At 38.1% G+C, this 25,097-nt stretch overlaps 1 protein-coding gene across 1 annotated transcript; it reads left to right on the top strand.

The window, feature by feature from the left end:
• The first annotated feature begins 1,364 nt into the window (after positions 1 to 1,364).
• Positions 1,365 to 7,129, top strand: LOC145050369 (uncharacterized). The gene is made up of 2 exons (XM_078998630.1): positions 1,365 to 3,454; positions 7,123 to 7,129. Exons 1-2 carry the CDS (start codon positions 1,365 to 1,367, stop codon positions 7,127 to 7,129), a joined length of 2,097 nt encoding a protein of 698 aa, XP_078854756.1.
• The last annotated feature ends 17,968 nt before the right edge of the window (positions 7,130 to 25,097 follow it).

The raw sequence follows: 25,097 nt of genomic DNA, 5'->3' as shown, positions 1-25,097 counted from the left end.
CTTGGACTCGCCGAGTCCATGCGCGAACCCGCGTCCAGAACCGCGATCCTACTCGGCGAGTCTGAGCTCCAACTCGCCGAGTCTCCTCACAAAACATCAAAGTCATAAGCATAAAAGATACCTGGAAATCCGGCTGTTACATTGAGAGCTACGATTGCTAACCGGATTATGCTTATATAGTTACTAGAGTTATCCAAGTGGGAGACTGTTGGAATAGTGTCTAAGGTTGCAACTATATTTGGCAAGTATTTGACCCGGTTGTGCATGGTCCTTTTGGGTTGCCTTCACCATAGCAACTTGACAAGATGATTTATAATGAGAGAAGAAACATTATTAATATATTATGAGTATAATATAAGGAATAATAATATTGTTATTTGATTAATATAAGTCATCAATTAATTAGGAATTAATTTGGTGACTTAAAGAGATTAATTGAATAAAGGGGCATAAACTGTCAATTGTATGATAGTTGTACTTTGGGCTATGATTCCTTATGAATAAGGGAGTGGACGATTTTAGGGTTAGGAAAGGCCTAGAAATCGTCCAAGGCTTATCAATAAGGAGATTGGATTGCTTAGGGCCTAAGTTATCCAATTAGGGTTTAAGGTTGAAACCCTAGGAGGCTCACTAGTATAAATAGACCCTTTAGGCTAAGAAAATCGGCACCCTTGTGATTGAAGAAACCCTGGTCGACTTTTCTTACCCTCCTCTCTCTCTCTCTCTATTCATCCTCTTGCTAGTTGGTGTTTGTAAGCCATTAGAGGAGTGACAATTGTGACTCTAAGCTCCAAGGACAAGAAGATTCAAGCAAACAACTCAAGGTAATCTTCTAGATCTGTTTTTCATATATGATTTGAATGTTCTTCATTAGATCTGTCAATCAAAGTCTTGGATATATTGCATGTTCAATTAGAGAAACCTAGATCCAAGCATTAGGGTTTGCATGTGCACATAAGAATGTTCTTATGGCTCAAACCCATCAGAAGCTTCATGCCCTGAGTCGTTTCATGTCACCACCCGGGTGGCTTGATTAAGTTTATTGACGGGGCTGATGACATGAGCATGCATATTGTTGGCATTCCAAAGCCGCTACCCAATGAACCAGAAGTCGACCTCAATGATAGGCTTTGAAAGTAGCCCTTTCCAAAGTGGTTGCTCATCCCGGATCCATTGAAGCGTGGGTTGCTTTGTTAATTCTTCCTAGGTGTACTCTTCAGGTGTTCAGGCCCAAGGATAGGAAAGAAAGTAGGTCTGGCAACAGGAAGTCTTTGCAACATCATAATATCTTGAGCGCTTTAGCTACTTGGGGAACTGAAGACGGTATCGCCAAGCTAGTTACAACCTTAGTTGACAATGCAAGAATGGAGAAACAAGATAAAAAAGAAGAGTACATTCAGGAGAAAAGAACATCGGGCAGCACTAATGTCAGACAATGTCTTCGTAAGGTTGCCAATGGGCATTTTACAACAGCGGTGAAAGTTTTATGTTCTTCGGGGGTTGCTCCATTTGGGGGTGATACCACGAAGGCATTGGAGGATAAGCATCCATACAAGCCACCGCCTTCCATGCCCAACACCATATTTTCGGAACCTCCCCTGGTTGTGGATGTTGACAATGTCCTTGGCGGAATTATATCCTTCCCTAAAGGTACCTCGTGTGGGAGGTACGGGTTGAGAGCTCAACACATTTTAGATGCCCTTTGTGGAGAAGGTTCGGCTATAGCCAAAGACCTCTTGTGTGCTATTACTTTTGTGGTTAATCTATGGCTAGGGGGAATATGCCCTTCGAGCTTGGCTGAATTTGTTGCCTCTGCTCCTCTCGCGCCGCTCTTAAAACTTGACAAGGGAATACGACCTATTACAGTAGGTACTATATGGAGACGTTTGGTTTCTAAGTTGGCCATGAAAGGGGTTGGTAAAGAAATGGCCAAATATCTCAATGATTTTCAGTTCGGAGTCAGGGTGTCGGGTGGCGCTGAGGCCATTTTACATAGTGCCAATAGGTTGTTGAGTGAGCGCCACGATGACAAATCTTTCTCCATGCTTACCGTGGACTTCTCTAATGCCTTTAACCTTGTTGACAGATTCGCATTACTTCATGAGGTCAGCCTGAGGTGTCCCTCTATTTCCTTGTGGGTAGAATTCCTATATGGTCAAGCAGTAAGGTTATATCTAGGCAACCCACATATCAGGTCTTCTACTGGGGTTCAACAAGGAGACCCCTTGGGACCACTTCTCTTTGCCATTGTGTTGCACCTGCTCTTGCATAATATTAGAGACAATTGCAAGCTTCTGCTCCATGCATGGTACTTGGATGATGGCACACTTATCGGAGATTCGGAGGAGGTGGCCAAAGCATTGGACATCATTACGGTGTCTAGCCCAAAATTGGGCCTTCAGCTGAATATCAAGAAAACCGAGCTCTTTTGGCCCTCGTGTAATGGTAGGAAGTTACGGGAGGGGCTATTTCCGGCAGACATCGGGAGGCTGCCTTTGGGGGTGAAACTTCTTGGGGGAGCTGTTAGTAGAGATGCTAGTTTCATTCGCAACCTAGCCATAAAGAGAGCTAAAAACGCTGTGAATTTGATGCGCCTTCTTCCACAATTGTCTGACCCCCAGAGTGAGCTCCTTCTTCTTCGGTCTTGTATGGGTATTGCTAAGTTTTTCTTTGGGTTAAGGACGTGTCAACCCGTTCACATGGAGGAGGCGGCAATATTCTTTGACAATGGATTGCGTGGGGCGATTGAGGACATTGTGGTTTGTGGGGGGGCTTTCTTTGGTGACATACAATGGCGAATTGCTTCCTTACCCATTAGGTTTGGGGGTTTGGGTTTATACTCGGCAGTAGAGGCTACCTCCTATGTTTTTGTTGCCTCAAGGGCTCAATCTTGGGTATTGCAAGACCACATCTTACGGGATAGCGGTATACATGGTATGGATTCTGATTATGATTGTGCCTTGGCATCCCTTCGCAACAAGCTTCCAGATTTCGACCTTAACAATTTTACTACTAAAGGCACCCCCCGCAAATCCCAGAATACACTGGTGAGTGCCTTTTTTCATAAAATTGTCCAAGATATGAAAGTGCATTTCGACATGACGGCTCGACAGAAAGTGGTTTTCCAGTGCTTACGTACACCACATGCTCAAGATTTTCTTCTGGCTATCCCTATAGATGGGATTGGCCAGCACATGTCTCCTGTGGAGTATCGTACTGTTCTCAGTTATCGACTCATGATTCCCATTTTCCAAGCTGACGAGATATGTCTTGTGTGTCACAAGGCATGTTTGGACTCTTTTGGGGAGTATGCAGTTCACTGTAAAGAACTCTCGGGGTTCAAATACAGGCACGATATTGTTAGGGATGTCTTGTTTGATATATTTAAGCGTGACAGAGTTTCTGCTAAGAAAGAGGCACCTGTTACTTTCTTGACTGACCCGACAGAAGGAAGGTCAACCCTCAGACCGGCTGACATTTTGATTTTTGGATGGGTCGGAAGGAAACACGCATGTGTGGATCTAACAGGGGTATCCCCTCTCGTGGGCCTGAGGGCTGGGGGTTTCACAGTGGGACATGCTGCTTTAAAAGCAGCCATGTAACATCCCGGAATATCAAGAGTAGAGTTGAAGGGCTAAAAGTGTAAATGGGAAAGGGCAACTTGACGAGTCCACAAGTGGACTCGGCGAGTAGGGTCGCGACTCTGGTCGCGTGTTAAGTGGCCAACTCGGCGAGTCGCAGGATGGACTCGGCGAGTAGGCGCTGAATGGAGAAAACCCTAATTTCGGAGGATGAGCCCTATATAAAGGACATTATACCCTCTCCCCAGCCTATTTACCCTCTCTTGAAGTCCAGAAAACCCTAAGACGCGATTGTGAGGGATTTGAGTGCATTTGAACCTTGGAGAAGAGATTTTGGAGGAGATCTTGGAGAGTTAGGAGGCTTGGAGCAAGGGGCTTTGCTAAGATTCAGATTTCTCTTCTGTTAGGGCTTCCTTTTGAGGTATTACTTCGTTTCTTGGGCTGTTATTCATCTAGAATCGTCATTTTGAAGTGTGTGGAAAGTTTGGTTTGTCGTATTTTGAGTTTGAAGGTTAGATCTGAGGTTGCTACCTCAGATCTGGAATGGAGAAGGGCTAGAGTGCATTAAAGTCCCTATTCTTGAGTGTTTGGTGAAGCCATCTTGTCCCAAACCATAGCCCTAGAGTGTAAAATGCCTAGAAGGGTAGATCTACGTTTTGGAGCAATTGCATGGCCTGGAAGGCTTCTATATTGGTTAAGATCTAGAGGCACTCGGCGAGTCACAAAGGTGTACTCGGCGAGTTGCTTGAAGGTGGACTGGAACTCGGCGAGTTGGAAGAACAACTCGGCGAGTAGGTTGAAGATAGCCTTGGACTCGGCGAGTCTGTCCTTGGACTCGGCGAGTCTGGTCGTGAGGTCCTAACATTTCTTCTGGTTGAGCTGTGAATCGGTGAGTCAAGGGATGACTCGGTGAGTCGAGTGTGAAAGGATTCAGAGTTATTGGACTCGGCGAGTCTCGGGGTGACTCGGTGAGTTGATTCGCGGATTGGGAAAGTTCTGTGCATGAGGACTCGGCGAGTCATCGGGTTGACTCGGCGAGTAGAGTTAGTCAGGAGGTTGACTTTGACCAAGGGTTGACCAGTTGACTTCCAGGGGCATTTTGGTAATTGTTGGCTGTTGTTTTGAGTTCAGTGTTGGTGTTGGCTAGTGGTGGAGATCGTATCAGTGGTCGGAGCATCTTGGTCCTATGTTTCAGTAGGCAGTTGCGAGGTGAGTTATCCTCACTATATCGACAGGGTCTACGGCACCAAGGCCGACCCTTTTATCGGATTGTGATCCGGGTATCATTGTTATGTTTTGTTTGTTGTGTTGCATCCTGGTAGTTAGGATGGTGTATGTTAGAGACCTGGTTAAGGTCGGTATCCTGGTATATAGGATGATGCTATGCTAGTGACCGGTTAGGTTGGTATCCTGGTTAGGATGATGTTATGCTATATGATCTGTTAGATCGGTTTGATTGGATGTGATATGTTATATGATTGAATGTTTATGTGCACATGGTTGTTGGACTGGGTTTGGGTTGAGGCGGGACCTGCTTTGTGCTGTAGGCCAACATACCCAGGGCAGACCGGTTATCCCGAAGGCCCAACAAGAAGTCCGGATAGGCTGTAGGCCCTAAGAGGGCGGACCAGACGTGCCGAGGCTCGGAGAGTGGACCAGGCCGACTAAAGGCCCGGTGCGGGCGGACCAGTCATACTGTAGACTCAGAGAGTGGACCAGGTGGATTGAAGGCCCGGTGCGGGCGGACCAATCACACTGCAGACTCGATGTATATGGCTAGACTCGGAGGGTGGACCAGGTGGACTGAAGGCCGGTGCGGCGGACCAGTCACACAGTAGACCCGAAATGCATGGCTGTTCTATGTTCTGTTATGATATGGCATGTTATGCGTGTATGGTATATGTGGTTGGTATTTTGGGGATATCTAACTAAGCTTTCGGGCTTACAGTTGTGGTTTAATGTTTTTCAGGTTCTTCAGGAGACCGTGGCAAGGCAAAGGCGTGATCGTACCGCTCCTCATGATTATGTTTTGTGATGTGATTCTTGGAATACTCTGAAATAATTGTATTGAAAACCTTTTTGTAATAATTTTATGAAATCGGGTTGTTTTTGAAAAGTTTAAATTGGTTGGAATTTTATGGTCGTTACAAGCCACAGACAAAGTCACCAAACATGAGAGATCGTGCCTGGAAAATCAACACGTGTTCATACAATTTGCATTTGATACGTTTGGTTTCCTCGCACCGGATACGGTAGAGCTTCTTAAAAGAGTACAACGTCGAGTGGGTTGGTGATGGAGCAGACGTGGCGCTGAGTTGATATCACTTTTCCGGCGGGTTGTCTGTGACCACTCCTTACGGCCTAAATTAATATAGAAGGGTTTTCGATAAATAGGAAAAGTATTTTTGTTAGCTCAATCAGAATGCATGTAGGCTTGGTGATCTGCAATCCTCCGGCACAACTTAAAGATTGAACTCTTAGGACGCTTTGAAGGTTGACATTCTTATATGGATAGTGTTATTGGATCGAATTCCTTTAAGACTTACTTTTTCAAAGAGAGGTGTGGATGTCGATTATGCCCTATGTCACTGTTAGGCGGTGATATGGAATATACAAACCATGTGTTTCTTGATTCAAGTTTTGAGATGTGTGGGATGTTGGATAGACCATATCCCACCGTTTTTTCATGATATTTTGGATTAGTTTTTAATGGAAAATATAGTTATAATATAATAATATATAATATAATGGTTTAAATGTAAAAATTTATAGAGAAAATACCGGCTATAGACATTTTTTGGGGGTATCTCAAAATTTCGTCACAAAAACAGGTCATTCTGGCTATAGACATGCATTATGCGGAGAACCCTCTACGCGGAACGACAAAATCTACGCGAAGTGGGGGTATTTTCGTAATTTTCCCCTCCCCTCTTTGACAAAAATGAGTATCCTCTTTGGTCCCCCACTAGTCCACCCCCCCCCCCCCCCCCCCGATTCCTCTTCCACTTCCATTTTTCGTTCGTTTCTCTGCATCGGTAGAGTTAATCGATTTTCCGGCGACAACGAGTTCAACCACGTCATTTTTCGGCGACAACGACTTGAACTAGGAATTTCCAGCACCGATGGAGCGCAATTTCCCCAATATTTTCGCCGATGGATACGGATCTCGGGTATTTTTCATGTTTCCCTCTTTGGATTAATGTTGTATTGTTTATATTTAAGATTTAAATGTAACCAAATGCAATTGATAACCTGCAATATGTATAGATTTAGATTTAGGATTAACTGGTTTTGAATTAGCGAAGATCCATTTCGCGGAGGGTAGGTCACTCCGTAGAGGGACCTCCTCGGATTGATGTATTCCCTCCGCGGAATGAATCAAAAATGGTAAAATGTCTCTCCGTGGAGGTATAGGTCACTCCGCAGAGGGGTCTCCGCGGAATGACCTCTAACCTCCGCGGAATTAGATAAAAAGAACGTTACTATTTATTTCATAAACCGAATTAGAAATGTAATTTTAAAACCATGTTTTTTATTTCAGTTACTAACATTTTATATTAAATTAAATGTATATGTTTTGTAGCACGATGATCTCGATCAAAAAACAGATTTAACTTTAAAAGGCGTAGTCAGTACGATCATTAAAGACTATTTTTCACGCATGACACAATCGCAATGAGTATTATTTGAAGCTTCACTGTTTGGAAGATTCTTGAGTTATGTATGCATGTATGTATATATGTGTGAAGAAAAATAAGAAAAATTGTAAAAATTATAAAAGGCAATTGACTTGATGATCGAACGAAACCGGTAATCATACATGTTCAGTTTAAAAAAGAAAATTGGGTTTTAAAATAAGGATAATAACTTGAAAGGGTAACGAACTTTTGACTTTTTTCACATTTAGTCACTAAACTTTTTTTTGTTATCTATTTGCCATTAAACTGTTGAAACTGTTCACATTTTACCCTTATGACCGGCTGTTACCGGTCATAAGGGTAAAATGTGAACAGTTTCAATAGTTTAGTGGCAAATAGATAATGAAAGAAAGTTTAGTGACTAAATATGAACAAAATCGAATGTTTGTTTCCCTCTAAAAAGTTCAATGACTAAATGTGAACAAACTTCCTCTTGTATTATGTTTTAGCAAATTATTTATTTTTGTTAAATTATGATACTTGGAAATCCGGATGTTACACACTCAAGCTCGCTAAGGTTCGGTTTAATCGGTTTCGGTTTATTCGGTTATGGTTTAATCGATTTAGTTTAACGGTTAAACCGAATAAAATTCAACATGTAAAAATAAATATTAAACTAAAAGGAAAAAAAAACTTATTTAACTATTACCAAACAAAGAAACTACATTAATATATAAAATATTATATTCAAGTTGTAGAGATAGGTTAATATAACTTTAATCGTATATGAAAATGAAAGAAACAACTAAAGGTTATTTGATTAATTTGTTTTTGCTTTTTAATACAAAATATAAAACAGTTATAACTTTATATTGGTTAATAACTAAAAAAGTCATGAAAATCTTAGTAAGTAATCAATAAATTTATATATATTCGGTTTTTTCGGTTTAACCAAAACAATGAAAATTTAACCAAAAACCAAACCGAATAAGGTATCCTTATTCGGTTAACCAAACCAAATTAACCGAAAACCAAATAACCCGAACCAAATGAACCAAACTTCATTTGGTTCGGTTTGGTTATTGGTTTTGGTTTTTTATGACACCCCTAACTATATATACCATAAAAATCCCATAAATGCTTCCTAACTTCAAACCCCCAATGTTTACTCTACTAAAGCTTCATATTCTCGGCTCTCTGGACCTAGAAGGGTCCAGATCTATAACACAAACTTGCAAGAGGGGTTTGAGGCATTCAAAACCCCAAAGATGAAGTGATTTAAGCCCTAACCCCAAAATGGAATCTACACAATAGGGAAGGAAAAGGGTTCATTTTTGTACCTCAGAATGAAGCTCCTTGCTTGAATAACTTAGAACAATAACCTTCCTTGGTCCCTCTTGCAGGAACTCTTCTCTTTTCTTGGAAAATCACACCAAAAAGCTCAATATAGCTCTTCCTCTCACTCTACACACTCAAGCTTGCTAGGGTTCTTACTTATGGGAAAGGTAGTCGCAATTGAAGGCCATAAGTGCCTTTAAATATGGCTCAAGCCCAAAGATTTAGGGTTTCTGCCAACAATGCGGACTCGTCGAGTCGCCTCACCGACACGTCGAGTCCATTCATTAATCCGAGTCATCAGTCGCGACCTTACTTGACGAGTTGAGGCGTCAACTCGTCGAGTCTCTCTTCTTAACTCAAAAGAAAAATACTTAAATTATGATACCTGGAAATCCAGATGTTACATTTTGTTTTTTTATTTCATAGATTTCTTCATCAACAAATGTTGCTACAATTAAACAAAAATAAATAATTTGCTAAAACATAATATAATAGGAAGTTTGTTCATATTTAGTCATTGAACTTTTTAGAGGGAAACGAACTTTCGATTTTATTCACGTTTAGTCACTAATTTTTTTTTCGTTATTTAGTTGCCACTAAACTATTGAAACTGTTCACATTTTACCTTTATGACCGGTAACAACCGGTCATAAGGGTAAAATGTGAACAGTTTCAATAGTTCAATGGTAAATAGATTACGAAAAAAAGTTTAGTGACTAAATGTAAACAAAGTCAAAAATTCGTTACCCTTTCAAGTCATTATCCTTTTAAAATATCGTTTCTAAATCAATAGTGATGTACACTATTTTTAGAAGGCACATTTATTTTGTGGACATTCTCAATTCTAAAAGTAGCATATCGTGGGCTTATTTCTCATGGTGGGCCTCGAAAGGACTCCAGTACCATTGAATAATTTGCCTCTTTGGAATTTGGATTCATACTTGATGGATTTTAATCATTATTCCCTTCTTCAAAATTTAACCATCAAATCTTCTGCTCTCGCCGATCACTACTTTATTCCCACGTATTCCACTTTGTGCATCTAATTTGCTTTTTTTTTTAATCGAAAACTTATTTTATTAAAAATGTTAATTTTTGTTGATGAAACTATATATAAAATACAGCTTTATTATTTTTAAAGTTCAATATTTTTATAAAAAAAATTATGTATTTCAAGTTAATAGAAAAAACAAATAAAGATGTAGGGTTGTCTGTTCGTTGGAAAGAGTGAAGAGGAGTTAGTTACCAACATAAAAAATCATTAACATAGATTTTTTTTTTTTTTTTTTTTTTTTTGTTTATTTAATAAAATAACATATATCAACATAAAGGATAAATTTGTTATTTGTCACATATACAATCCAAATAAAATGATACTTTTATAATCCAAACAGATATTTACAAATTGGTAGATTTCCATACCAATCCATAACTTACCAGCAAAACTACAATCGAATAAAACTTAAAGTACTTCAAAATCCAAATCATATAAGAAATTTTAAATCCTACATAACAATCCAACGATCCAAACCATCCTTTCATTCTCGTAATACTTATTATGATCGTATAATCATAATTATATACATAAACTTTTTAAAATATTATTTAACTATACATATTTACACCTCTTTACAAAAATTATTATATTATGTATGAAGAATTTATTTCCAATAAGTATCTATCAAAATAATAATAGTCTATAAAGAAACAATAACGCCTAATTTTAATTTTGACATTTCAAATTCTATTTAAATCATAGATTTAGATTCCTTTAAATTCCAATTCACATGAAAAATTCAAATTTATTTCAAAACGTAATGCCAGCGAAACAGCCCTAATACTCTACCATTGATTGATGAATCATCTTGGTCATCCGTATGAACCATATGGAAAAAAGGAAGCATAATGGCTATTTTGTGGGAAAATGTCTTTCTTTCCTATTGTAAATTACCAAGTTTTAAATACGTGGCAAATAAAGTATTTGAAATGTTTTTATTAATTTTAATGGTTTCTCCCTTTTTAAAATTGACAGTGGCTTGGGTATATGCCATGTTCTTGACTCTTGAGAAAGACCCATGGATGATTAAAAAGACTCAAACTTTCATATAGAGATACCATATATAAATATGGTTTTTTGAAACGTTTTTATTAGTTTTTATGGTTTTTCTTATTTAAAATTGACAATGTCTTGGTTATATGTCATTTTCTTGAGAATGACCCATGAATGATTAAAAACACTCTAGTTTTCCTATGGAAATAGGACCATATACGTTCCTTAACGCCTCGTTCCCGAGTTTAACAAAAGAAAAGAAAAGAAGAGAAAAGAAAGTGACGAGAGAAAAGAAGAGAAAGGAAAAGAAAATAAAATTTTCTTTTGTGTTCCCGAGTTGGAGAGAAGTAGAAGAAAAATGAACCATTTTTTTCTTTCTTTCCGAATCCTCATAAATCGGAAGGAAAGTTAGAAGAGAAAGTGATCCTTTCATTTCCCTCCCATTCCTTCCACTTCTCTTCTTTAATGAAACTCGGGAACACCAGTTTCTTTTATTTTTTCCACCCATTTCCTTTCCTTTCTCTCGTTAAGTTGAACTCGGGAACGGAGTGTAAATGCCCAAAGATGATTATGTTATGGTATTGTTTAACATATACGACATCCCATTACAACTCTTCAATCAGGAAGACATAAGCCTCATCGAAAGAAAATTTGGCAAATCATTTCATCATCTTTATACATAAAATATGAACAAAATCAATGTTGAAAGTTTGAAGATATGAGCAGTGGCCACCAATGTCCACTGGTGTCTACTACCATCACCATCCACAACCACTATAAACACCACTAGTGTCCAATGCCATTAGAATAAAAATTCTAGAAATAAACTCCAGGAACAAAAATTAAAATAAATATTACTTGGTGATTTGTGGAATATCATAACAATATCAATGATGACAACCGCCTTTCTTACAACCCAAGCACACGAATCTTCTCAACTACTGGAGCCCAAACTCACCAAATGTGTCCTATTTGATTTTACTAGTTTGTTAAGGGAGTGTGGTGTCGACTTAGACCGGAGGGATTTTCCTTACTTTTTGTAGGTCACATTATCATTTTCTTCACCTAAACCCAAGAAATACGTGGGAAGCTTCCCTCACTACGTTTTTTTTTAAATAAAATTAATTGATATTTATGATTTATAATTTTTAAATTAATAACAACCAAAAAATTTAATTAAAAAGGAAATGCATTTCATTAATTAAAATAAAAATTACAATAAACCTAAAATTTTAAAAAGTAGAAAATTAAAAAAAAACACAAACAAAAAATCAAACAAACCAACAAGAACCTATGGAAAATATTTTTTTCATAATTTTTTTTTTCCCTCTTCTTCATTACGAGCTCGAAAGCCGGTCCCGAGAGATGGTCGGTGTTTTCCATCAAGAACTTCATATCCTCAATTTCTTGTCTCTCCACGCGCTCCTTCTTTCTTGCTTCTTATTTTTCTTTGTCAAACGTCAAACGTTCAAAGAAATTAAGATTATATCGATCAAACGACGCTGTTATTTTCTGCATTTCGTCAACGTCCATGTTGAAATCTGATGCACCCGAAGAAGTCCCTTTTCCTTTCCTTTTTGCTTTGTCCCTACCCATCGGTTGGACAATTTCTTGTAGATCGAGTTTGTCCCCTTGATTTAAATCTAGTCCGACTCGAGCATCGGAGGAAGTTATGTAATCACTAGAGTCCGTTTTCGTTCGCTTTGATTGTTGTACTCCAAAAATAAAATATTGCTCATATTTTTTCCACCTATGACATCTAACCAATAATTTCCAACAACTGTGCCACTTGAATGGTTTTCCGACTTCCTCAAGGTAAATTTGCACAACTTTTTGAAGTATTTCTTCGTCGCCTAAGCCACTTTTTCATTGGGTTTTTAGGTTGTTGTACAAACTGTTTATTTTTGAAAACCCCTTTGCTATTTCTCGAAACTTCGAATAGTTGGTGTTTCGTACGGTAGTCGTCATCTTTTTCTAGCTCCTCCCGAAAACGTTCTAAAATGCGAAACCAAAAATGCTCTCTCGGTTGTGCATTTCCTGTCTTCCAATCCTCAGAAATATCACCCCAAGATTTTACCAAAACTCGCTCTTCTTGTGGAAGCCATGTTGTCGGCTTTTGTCTTCTCGATTGTGCGACACCCTTGCGCCCTTGTTGTTTTCCTTTGCGTCGTTGTGGGGGTGGTGTGGGTTGAGTTTCGGGAACCATCTCTTCTTCTTTCGAGTCATCCAACTCATCGACAAGTTGGAATTGTTGTTGGGTTTGGGTTTGAGTTTGAGTTTGGGTTTGGGTTTGAGGTTGATTTGGCAAATGTTGATCGGGAAAAACAATAAAGTTTGAAAACATTTGCAGAGTAACATTTGGAACTTGGACCGGATAATATTGTCTAACATTTTGGTATTGAAATTGTAGTAGAGATCAAGGTTCTAAATAACATAAGGCGTGACTTGGCGACAATGTCAAACCTTAAGCTTTTCCGAGCCTTGGCGAGTCACGTCGTTTGTAAGGCGTGACTTAAGGCGGAAGTTTTGTATAAAACTCATAGTTTTTATATGTATTTTCAACTATTATTTATGTTTATACACATATATGAGTCAAGGCGACGTTTTGGTAATGTTTGGCGGCACATACAAGCCTTGGAGCCATGGCGGAGCCATGACGAGCTTTTTAGAACCTTGGTAGAGATTGAATGAGAGCATCGAGTTGGGAACGATAAACTCCTTGTGATGAAGAATCGATAACAAAAATGTTTCGAGTAGGGGTGCTTAAACTCGAAATAGGAGTTTTTTTTTTCCATCTATCGAAGGTTGGGGTTTGATTGTCGGGATTCATTTTTTTGAAGGAAATAGAGGGTTTGTTTGAAGGTTTGATTGAAGGTAAATGAGTATGAATATTTATAGATGTTGTAGAGGGTAAAAAAACAAAAAAATTTACATTTAAAGGCATATTGTCGTTGGTATATATATATATATATATATATATATATATATATATATATATATATATATATATATATGTTTTTTACCGTTTTTTAACGGTTGCTTAAAAAAAACATTTCCACCAATCATCGAAGGAGGGAGAACGCGACAACCAAATCCCTCACCCTTCGCCGCACCACCTTTTCCCAAACCGACGGTGCGGTGTTCTACCGTGTGGGAAGAGTCCCGCAGCCTTCCCCGCTCATCATTCCGTCCGACCTTATAGCTATCATCTTTTGTTGTGTTGATGGTGGTCAGAGTGGGGGAGGGGGGGTCGGGGTTTAACCGTCGACAATGAGAAACTTCCTTTTATAGCATTTTTTCTTAATATGTTGGTTTACCCTCTCATATTTTCACACCAATCAAATTGAACACATATGAATTTGAATCACTTATTCGTAATTAGATTTAGACGTGTATTTTTTCTTATATTCCAAAATTTGACCAAGTATAAAACATATGATATCGAGATTTGATGAATAGGACCTGCTTTTTTTAACCGACATCATATTTGATCGTGTTTATCTTTCAATATTGTTGGTTTTTTTTTTTCTATTGTTTAACAATAGAATATATTTTTTTGTGTTTGTTTTAATTTATGTTGAGTTTAGGGTTCTTTGTGGATGAAGCTAAAGGTAGATGGAATATAACATCCAAAAACAAACGGTATACGCGGACAAAATGTACTAAATGTATTTATAAAATTAAAAAAAGGTTGAAAGTATTCTCAAGACATTATTACTATTAGTACCAAACGTGTCCTATTAGTACCAAGCATTATTAGTTTACTTAAATAATTAGATAACTAAAATCATATTCTGTTTTATTAAATCTGACTTTATATCTCAAATTTAAACTTTATATCTCGGTATTATCTTCAAATTATCAAAAATTAACAAAAATACCATTTATTCCTATTTTTCCTCCTACCATATCAAATGTTAATAAGTGGATTAAATGATTATTAATTTCATTAAATGTCTAATTAAATGTGATATATGTCAACATTTGATATGGTAGTAGGAAAAGTAGGAACAAATGGTTAGAGGATATTTAATTTCTCTTATTATATATATATATATATATATATATATATATATATATATATATATATATATATATATATATATATATATATATATATATATATATATAGGGGACGGTTCACTTGAGAATAATAAAAAAGTAGAGATCTTCAGATTAAACCCCAGCCACATATTTCGCATTTGCCGCTCTAATGCTCCAGCGTACTAGCAACAACGATGTATGCTTAATCATAAATGATTATATGACAGAGAGATATAATCATACATGATTATACATGTTTATACGTATATGCATAATCATAAATGATTATACATATATGTTTATTCACAGCTTGATTAATTATAAATGATTATTACAGTTAGTCGCAGAAGAGGTGGTGGTAACAGAGGTGACGGTGGTATAAGTAATGAAGGTGACAATGATGGGGTCAACTGGTGTCAGAGGTGGTGGTAGTGGTGGTGGCGGTGGCGGTACGGTGGTGGGGATGGTGGCGGAGGAGAAAGGAACGGGTGGCACTGTGTAATCATTTATGATTACACCATACCTGCCGCGCCGGTACGCCGAAGGGTTAGAGCGGCAGATGTGAAATACGTAGCTGAGGTTGAATCTCGAGATCTTTATTTTATTTTTAATCTCAACGGAACCTCTCTCTCTCTCTCTCTCTCTCTCTATATATATATATATATATATATATATATATATATATATATATATATATATATATATATATATATATATATATATATGGAAGGGTTATTTGGAAAACAAAAAAACCCTAAAAATGCATAAAAAAATACCAAGACATCACAAAACTTTTTTTTTTCAAAATTTTGACCTAAAAGTTGCGATTTTTTGATAAAAAAAAATTCAAAAAAAAACACTTGTGATCTCTAAGTATTTTTTTATGCATTTTAATGATTTTTAGGGTTTTTTGTTTTCCATAGAACCTAATATATATATATATATATATATATATATATATATATATATATATATATATATATATATATATATATATATATATATATATATATATATATATATATATATATATAAAATGAAATATGGTTTTATTTTTCGATGTTTTTAAAATATTTATTTATGTTATAAATTATGTTTTTTTAATTAATTTAATGCTTAAAAAGTAAAAAATAAAAGGAATATTGTGAAGTGGTAACCATTTCCAATGTCGAGTGAGTTGGTGGTGGAGCAGACATGGCGCTGAGTTGATAACATTTTTCTGGCGGGTTGACTGTGACCACTCCTTACGGCCTAAATTAATATAGAAGGGTTTTCGATAAATATGAAAAGTATTTTTGTTAGCTCAATCAGAATGCATGTAGGCTTGGTGATCTGCAATCCTCCGGCACAACTTAAAGATTGAACTCTTGGGCCGCTTTGAAGGTTGACATTCTTATATGGATAGTGTTATTGGATCGAATTCCTTTAAGACTTACTTTTTCAAAGAGAGGTGTGGATGTCGATTATGCCCTATGTCGCTGTTAGGCGATGATATTGAATATACAAATCATGTGTTTCTTGATTCAAGTTTTGAGATGTGTGGGATGTTGGATAGACCATATCCCCTCGTTTTTTCATGATATTTTGGATTCATTTTTAATGGAAAATATAGTTATAATATAATAATATGAAGAGGCCTTAAGATCAATCAATTTATCAAACAATAACAGTAAATAAGAATAAGAGGAATTCACAAAGAAAAGCTTTCACTAAGAAGAATAATCTCACAAAGAGATTATCGTGTGCACAAAGCAACGATTAGGGTTTGTGAAAGGCGTAACCATTCACAAACCTATACAAAAGATTATATACTGCTATTCTAGACAATCCCAACAAATCAGGGATATTCCAGCTAACTAATTTACGCTAACTATAGAAACAAGATAAATACAAAATCTGTTACAATGTACTGACTAAACTATTACGAACTGAGCTGCTGAAACGCTGATGCTGAGGTCTGTTTTAAACATTATCATATTTCAAGGTTTGACCTTACAATCTCCCCCAATATGATGATGTTCAAAACAAACTAAATTAAAACACCTCTGGACAGGAACTCTTCATACTCAGCTTCAGCTTCTATTTTTACTGGCCAGTAAGGACTATCCAGCAACTCCTGTCTTCTATTCAGCAGCTCCATGGCAATAAGGATGTGAAACTCTCCGGAGAGATCTTGATGACTCATGCACATTTGCCTTAAGCCAATGAGATGAGTGGTTGGAGCCTTTGGGATCTCAGCAGTTCGCTGAAAACACATCTTTCTGTTTTTATCAAGATAGAACATCCCGTGTTCAGGAGCTGAGATAAACTTATGCTGAACCGGGTCAACACTGATAGGAAGAGAATTGTTTATTCCACCAGCACCAAAGTCCAGAACCAATACATCTTCACCATCAACTTGAAACTTGGTTCTTCGAGTTCTAGGAACAGATAACCTTTGGCCTTGATGCTGAGGTCGTTCTTTAGGAACAAGATCCAAACGCTGAACTTTCTTGATCAGCAGATGAAGAGCACAAGTCAGTTCCGAAGAATGAGCTGAGGTTTGCTTGGATGCTAGTTCGAGTAGTTCCATCCATTCAGAATATCCATACTTGATCAGCTCATCCCTCTTGACAACTTCAGTGTATGAATGCTGAGGACCTTGACGAGTGATCAACAACGTAAGAATTTTCTCATTTCGTGGTTTGGAAGCTTTAACTTTAATGATCTTATCACCACACACTCGTCGTTTAAGAACGTCTTCAAACCTCTTTCGATCAATCCTGTCAAGAACACTGCCAGTCTTAGGCTTACTACTGCTAGGAGAAGGCTGAGAAGATTGGGATTTGGACTGAAATTCCAGGAATTTCTGCATCTGAGCTTCAAAAGATCCTTTGGCCTGAAGTTTGTGCTGAATAAGAGTTTCATCAGCTTGAGCAATGTTCTTTAGAAGCTAAGCTTGATTAGCTTCATCAAGAATTTGCTTAACTTGATCAGGAGACATGTTCCACTCAGCCGCAAGATTTGATATACTGACTATGGACTTGGGTTTCTTGCCAGACAGAGAAGTATCAGTTTGAGAATGAGCCAAGTCAGTATCTGCTATCTTACACTTTCGAGATAGCGGATGAGAATCTTCACTGGCAACGTCCGAATCTTCTCCTTGGACCAGAATAATGGGATCAGCAACAGAATCGACTAATTTCATGTCTGACCTTTGAGATTCATTATCAAGATCATCTGAACTTTCTTCTTGAACGGGAATAAGAGGATTAATGAAGTTCATATCCAATATTTGACATTCATCATCTGGTTCATCATCATGCTCACTATCTTCAACCAGCTTTTCAGTGGCTGCTGGACTATTAGGCCCCGCAGAGTCAGACTCATGCATTGGCTTTGGTGATTCAGGCTGAACAATGGTGTTGTCAACAGGTTCGGTGTCTCTCTCATTTGGTTCATCATCAGCATTATCATCAGCATCAGCATCATCATCAGTATCTCCCCCTTTTTGAGCATCATCAGATTGGGGACTGGAGGGAGGAGTATGCAGGAGAACTTCCTTTAGCTGATGAACATCAGCCTCAATGCGTAGAAGACGCTGACTCATGTCTCGAGTCAGTGTCAGAAGTTCAGTAAATGCTGAGGCCGGAATTTGAATTAGGGAAGTAGCTGGAGCTGCTCGAGAGCTAGGAGGCATTACCGGAGAATATTGGTCCCCCTGGGGTGGATTCTCCCCCTGTGAGGGATGCTCCCCCTGGGATGGTTGCTCCCCCTGAAATTGTTGCTCCCCCTGACTCAGTGAATCCTTTTGAGCTGAGGGAACATCAACAACCGAGACGATATGATGAGAAAGTTGAGGAGAGAAATGACCACCATCATGTGGTTCATCCTCTTGACCGGCATGATCTACATGGTTACCATCAGCGCCTCCTTCATCAGTGTCAGCGGTGAGAGAAGGAACAGTGTATGGATTTGCAATCCATTCTCTCATCCTATCAGAGATTCCGATGTCAGTATCCAGGGGATCATCTTGATACATTCGAATAGACATGTGAGGGCATTGGATGGGATTTCCAGAATGCGAGAAGTAGTCTGCAGCGAAAAATTTATCGAGCACAAGAGCAATCCAGCGTGGAAAAGGAACGTGATCAGCGCGTACATTTGCACGAAGAAGCTGAACAAGTTGATCAAAGAATAGGGCCCCATAATCAAGTATTTTGTTGAGAAGAAGTGAGCAGACGACTTGTTGCTCATAATTACTCAATTGATCACCACTTCGAGACTTGTGACCCACACACTTGCACAGAGCACCGGTGAAGAATTTCCATCCTGGGGTCATACATTGGCGCAAAATAAGAGCCGATCGAGCACCAGCCTTTGAGTGATCATATCCCAGTTGATCAAACATACGTCTACACCGTTCAATAGAAGGAAGTTCAGAGAAAGGTTCAAAGATAGGTAACCTTAGTGCAGCACTGAGAAGTTCTGTGGTGATAAAGACAGAATGTCTTCCACGGCCAATGGTCCCGGTAATGGCATTGTTGTCGTCATTGACAGTTGCAGTGTAGTAGAACTCACAGACTTGTTTAGGGAAGAACTCTGATGGAATGTCACTGATTGCGTATCGTAGGTGGCAGGAGGCCAAGAAATTAACAAAATCATCGAGTCCAAGACCTCGATGAACCTCGGGAATATCAGGGTTGAAAACCACGTTGGTGGCTTTGATGTATATTGGAAGAGGAGGAGAGTTTGGGGCAGGGATTACCCTTCATGAAGTAGAAGAGAAAGTGAACAAAGAGGCAGCCATTAGATAGTTTTTTTTTTTTTTTTTTTTTTTTTTTTTTTTTTTTTTTAGGGTTTTGAGTATAAGTGAAAGAAGTTTAGATTGTGGAAGGAAAGTTTGAAATAGGGATGAGAAGAGGGTAATGATGCTGATGCTTCGTCTTTGAGTGCTGAACAGGGTTTTGTGTGATTTGAATGGCACTGGTGTTATCACAATATATGGGAGTCTTAGAGAACTTGATCCCATAGTCGAGAAGCTGATTTTGAATCCATAAGAGCTGAGCACAACATCTCCCAGCTGCAACATACTCAACTTCTGCAGTCGAGATGGCTACTGATGTTTGCTTCTTGCTAGACCAGCTGATGAGACGATTTCCAAGGAAGTGACATCCACCAGACGTACTCTTTTTGTCTAAATTGCATCCTGCATAGTCTGAGTCAGTGTATCCAAAAAGTTCAAATGCTGAGTCGCGAGGATACCACAGTGCTTGGTTTTGAGTCCCTTTCAAGTATCGAAAGATACGTTTGACGGCCATGAGATGGGATTCCTTGGGATTAGCTTGGAATCGAGCACAAAAAATGGTTCCAAACATGATATCAGGACGAATTGCCGTGAGATATAAAAGAGATCCAATCATTCCTCGATACAGAGAGTGATTTACATCAGTTGCAGTTGGATCAGCGTGTATCTTATCAGTCTTGGACACTGGAGTAGAGGCTGGTTTGCAGTCACTGAGAGAATACTTAACAAGCAAGTCAGAAATATATTTACTTTGGCAAATATAAATACCTGACTTTTGTTGCTGAACTCCAAGACCTAAGAAAAAGGTCATCTTCCCCATCATGCTCATTTCGAACCTTTGAGACATGATCTCTGCAAATTCCTTGCTCAGTTTCTCATTTGGAGAGCCAAAAATGATGTCATCGACATAAATTTGAACAAGAACCATATCTGAGCCTTTGTTTTTGATGAAGAGAGTATTGTCGATTGGTCCTCGTCTGTATCCATTTTCAAGAAGATACGATGTCAGCGTCTCATACCAAGCCCTGGGTGCTTGCTTCAGTCCATAAACAACTTTGTCTAATCTGTACACATAATCAGGGTGATCTTTGTCAACAAAGCCTGGGGGCTGATTGAGGAAAACTTCTTCTTCTAACACACCATGAAGAAAGGCTGTTTTCACATCCATTTGATAGACAATGAAATTCATGTAGGATGCGTATGCGAGAAACAGTCTGATTGCTTCAATGCGAGCAACTGGAGCAAAGGTTTCACCGTAGTCGATGGATTCAATTTGAGTAAACCCTTGAGCGACAAGCCTTGCCTTGTTGCGAGTAATGATTCCATCTTTATCAACCTTGTTGCGATAGACCCAGCGAGTTCCGGTGATAGTCTTTCCTGATGGTCTTGGGACAAGAGTCCAAACTTTGTGCCTTTCAAACTCATTCAGTTCTTCTTGCATGGCTTTGATCCAATCAGCATCTTGAAGAGCTGTGTGTATCTTGTCAGGTAAGATCATTGAAACGAAATTAACATACATGCAAAAGTTATTAGATACACGAGATCTGGTTCGGACACCATCATGAATATTCCCAATAATTTGATCAACTGGATGATATCGATGTTCAGAAACTGATGCTGATTCCAGAGAGTTTGACACTGACAAGTTATCAATTGCAGGAGAGTCTTCAGCTTCAAGGATTTCATCAGCACCTAATGAATTATCTGATGATCTGGCTGCATTATCTTGATTCAAGGAACATGGAACTGGAACGATAGAATCAGAAGAATCAACTTCATCTCCAGCAGGAGGGACTTCGTCAAATGGACAAGAGAGAAGCTCTTGAAAATAGAGGAGGAATGAATGACTTTTTCATCAGTGTATGATTCCTCATCAAACTTCACATGAATGGATTCTTCTATGCATTGCCTGTTCACATGAAAAACACGAAAAGCCTTTGAAATAGATGAGTACCCAACAAAAATACCTTGTCAGCCTTAGGTTCAAATTTAGATCTTGGGTCACGCTGATTTAGAATATAACAGATACATCCGAACACGTGAAAGAAGGATACGTCTGGCTTTCGATTTTTCAGCATTTCATATGGTGTCTTCTTGTGAATCCTGTGAATTAGAGATCGATTCTGAGTAAAGCATGCTGTATTGACAGCTTCAGCCCAAAACGACATAGGAAGACCAGCATGGATCATCAAGGTCCTTCCTGTCTCAATTAGTGTTCTATTTCTTCGTTCAGCAACTCCATTTTGTTGAGGAGTACGAGGAGCTGAGAAGTTTTGCCCAATGCCTTTATGATCACAAAATTCTTCAAGAGTTGAATTTCGGAACTCAGTACCATGATCACTTCTTAGCTGCTTAACTTTGAGACCTGTCAGTGTCTCATTTTTACAAATCAGTGAAATAATTTCCTGTGCAGCATGAATTTTCTTCTTCAGGAAAACCACCCATGTAAATCGAGTGAACTCATCCACAACCACTAGAGTATACTTATTTCCACCTAGAGAACGGACAGGAATAGGTCCAAACAAGTCCATGTGGAGTAAATGAAGAGGGACTGATATACTGGAACATGACTTGGGTTTGAAAGAGGACTTTGTTTGTTTTCCTTGTTCACAAGCTGAGCACATCTTGTCTTTCACAACGCTGAATTTTGGGAGCCCTCTAACTAGATCTTGATTGGATATTTTGGATAGGTTCTTGAAGTTCAGATGAGAGAACCTTTTGTGCCAAATCCAGCTAAGATTCGTCTGAGACTTTGTAAAGAAGAATTTCATCAGTGCCTTGTCACTCGAGAACATGTCAAGAACATATATATCATCTTTTATACTTGCTGAAAGTACGATGTTCTTGTCAGTGTTGACAACTCTGCCTTCCTTCTTTGTAAAGTGAACTTCATAGTCAGCATCACACAATTGACTGATGGAGATAAGGTTGTGTTTGAGACCCTTTACATATGAAACATTTTGAAAAACCACGTTATTGCATTTGATATTTCCATATCCTTTAGTGAACCCCTTTCCATTTCCTCCATACGTTACTGCAGGACCAGTTTTCTTGACATAATCTTCCAGGAGAGACTTTGATCCTGTCATATGCCTTGAGCAACCACTATCTAAGTACCAAAGATGCTCCTAACCCTGCAGTGCTGAGAAACTAGTTAGAACACACTGACCCATTCGAGGATGGGTCATTCACAAAGTTATTTGATAATAGATTATAACACTCCTTAGGAAGACAGTTTAAAGAATTTGACTTAAGAGTCCATTTTTCATTTCTAACTTTAATATTATCAGCTCTTAAAGATGATTTATCAAATGAACATTCACTAATCTTATGAGAGGTATCACCACATCTGTAACAAACTCTAGTACCAAAGTTCCACTTGGTGAGCAATTTGTTTGAATTAACACATTTTGACTTGTAAGATTCACCAAGAGAGCTTTGTGTCCTTTTGTTCATTATAGAATCACAACTGAATTCAGTGTCAGATAGATTATGATCAGTGATAGACGATGAGCTATCATCAGTGTCTAGTTTGGACTTGTTCACAATTGCATTGCAGTCAGGAAAATGCTTAAGTTGTTCATGAACAGCATGAAACACTCCATTTGAGATAGGAAAGGCAATAATATTCTCAGTGAGTGGAATCGGTCTTACAAGATGTGCAGGGTAAGAGGTTGGATCAATTCCGGTAATTTCAACATTACACTCAGTAATACCATCAGAATTAGTAATACAATATTCATCAATTAAACTCTGATTAATAAAAGAGTTACTGACAAACTTATTTTTGAAATTGTTTTTCATCTCATTCATGGAATAAAACTCAGATTCCTTTTCTTGTGATTTAAAAACTTTTTCAGCTTTTGCAAAATTACCCCCAAGAATTTTCTCACATGAATGTGGAATTTGAGCAGAAATAATATAATTGGCATTCTTATGAGATTTTGCCCAAGTATGAAGCACAGTTTGTTCTTTGATCAAAAGATTTTTAACATTGTGAATTTTAGCAGACAAAGATGAATTTGACAAACTAGTGATTCTAAGATTTTCCTGAGTGGAATCAATAAGGTTATTTTTCATGGATATTTTAGTTTTAAGAAGATCAAGTTGATTTTGTAAATCCCTTATTGTTTGATTCTTTTTAGAATTAATGACACCCAAATACTCAAACATTTTGATTTTTTCATTCATTAAATAGGAAACAAAGTTTTTAACCTGGTACATTGAAGATGAGTCAGTGTTGTGCTTCCTGAAATTTTCAACAGCATCAGACATATCAGCATCAAATGTACTTTTGCCTTTTTCAGAAACATCCGTGTCTTCTATCTTTACCATTAGACACTTGACTTCATCATCTGATGACTCCTCATCAGTCTTCCATTTTTCTTCTTCAGCAACAAGAACTTTATGTTCCAAGTTCTCTGCTTTCAGCTTCTCAATCAGCTTGTTGTACTTCTGCTTCCAGTATTCATCCGAGCCTTGTTTTTTTGTTTACATTCCTTTGCAAAATGATCAGTGCTCCCACAGTTAAAGCACCGAGCCTTCTCTTTCTTATAAGCACCATGCTTTTTATCAGCTTCTGATCTTTTTGAAAACTTTCCACCCATCTTCTTCTGAAACTTTGAGAAGTTTCGGCCTGATTTCTCAAAGGTTTTTACAATCAAAGCTGCACTAGCCACAACCTTTTCAAGATCATCAGCGTCAGTTTTAGAGGAATCAGTGTCTGAATGGCTATCAGTGTCTGAATCTAACACTAGCTTTTTGTTTGAGAACAAGGCTACAGATGATTCACGCTGAGAATCTTTCATCAACTCCTTTCTTTGAAGCTTGGATTCCTCATAGTATTGAAGATTTCCATACAGACTTTGTAAGTCCATAGAGTTGATCTTCTCACTATTTTTCAGCACATCAACATGGTTCTCCCAACTTGCACCCAGAGAATCCAAAAACTTCTGCACTAGAACAGTTCTATGCTTCAACTGATCTAATCTCCGAAGATCATTAACAAGAGTATTGAATCTGTTAAAGGTTTGAGTCAAGGTTTCACCTTTCTTAGCAAAAAAATGTTCATACCTTCGGTTAAGATCATTTATTTGAGTAGCCTTGACTTCTTCAGTGCCTTCAAAAGATACAGTCAGAGTATCCATCATCTCTTTTGCTGAGATGCAATTTTGAACTAGCCCAAAAATGTTGTATGGCAGAGCGTAGCTGATTGCGGCACGAGCACGAACATCTAGACCATTTTTTCTTTTTTCATCTGCCCTCCAGTTTTCTCTAGGTGTTTTCTTCATAGCACCATCAGGAACGTTGTTTTTCAGAGGCTGATACATTGGGACATATGGACCTTTTTCGACAATGTCCAACATGTCTTCATCTACTGACTCTAAAGCATATAGAGCCTTTATTTTCCACATAGCAAAGTTTGTTTCATCAAAAGGAGGAATTTTAGCGGAAGGATGATTTGATGAGTTCGACGAAGAAGAAGATGAAGCCATTTGTTTGATAAGAGAAACCTGCTCTGATACCAATTGAAGAGGCCTTAAGATCAATCAATTTATCAAACAATAACAGTAAATAAGAATAAGAGGAATTCACGAAGAAAAGCTTTCACTAAGAAGAATAATCTCACAAAGAGATTATAGTGTGCACAAAGCAACGAT

Source organism: Lactuca serriola, chromosome 5 (genome assembly GCF_051521515.1).
Source record: "Lactuca serriola cultivar US96UC23 chromosome 5, Lser_US96UC23_V15, whole genome shotgun sequence".
NCBI lineage: Eukaryota > Viridiplantae > Streptophyta > Magnoliopsida > Asterales > Asteraceae > Lactuca > Lactuca serriola.
Note: the sequence above shows the minus strand (reverse complement) of the source record. Positions and strands in the feature narration are given on the sequence as shown.

What these genes read in the sequence shown, in the direction of transcription:
- LOC145050369 (XM_078998630.1), top strand. Translation starts at nt 1,365, where the DNA reads ATGGAGAAACAAGATAAAAAAGAAGAGTACATTCAGGAGAAAAGAACA.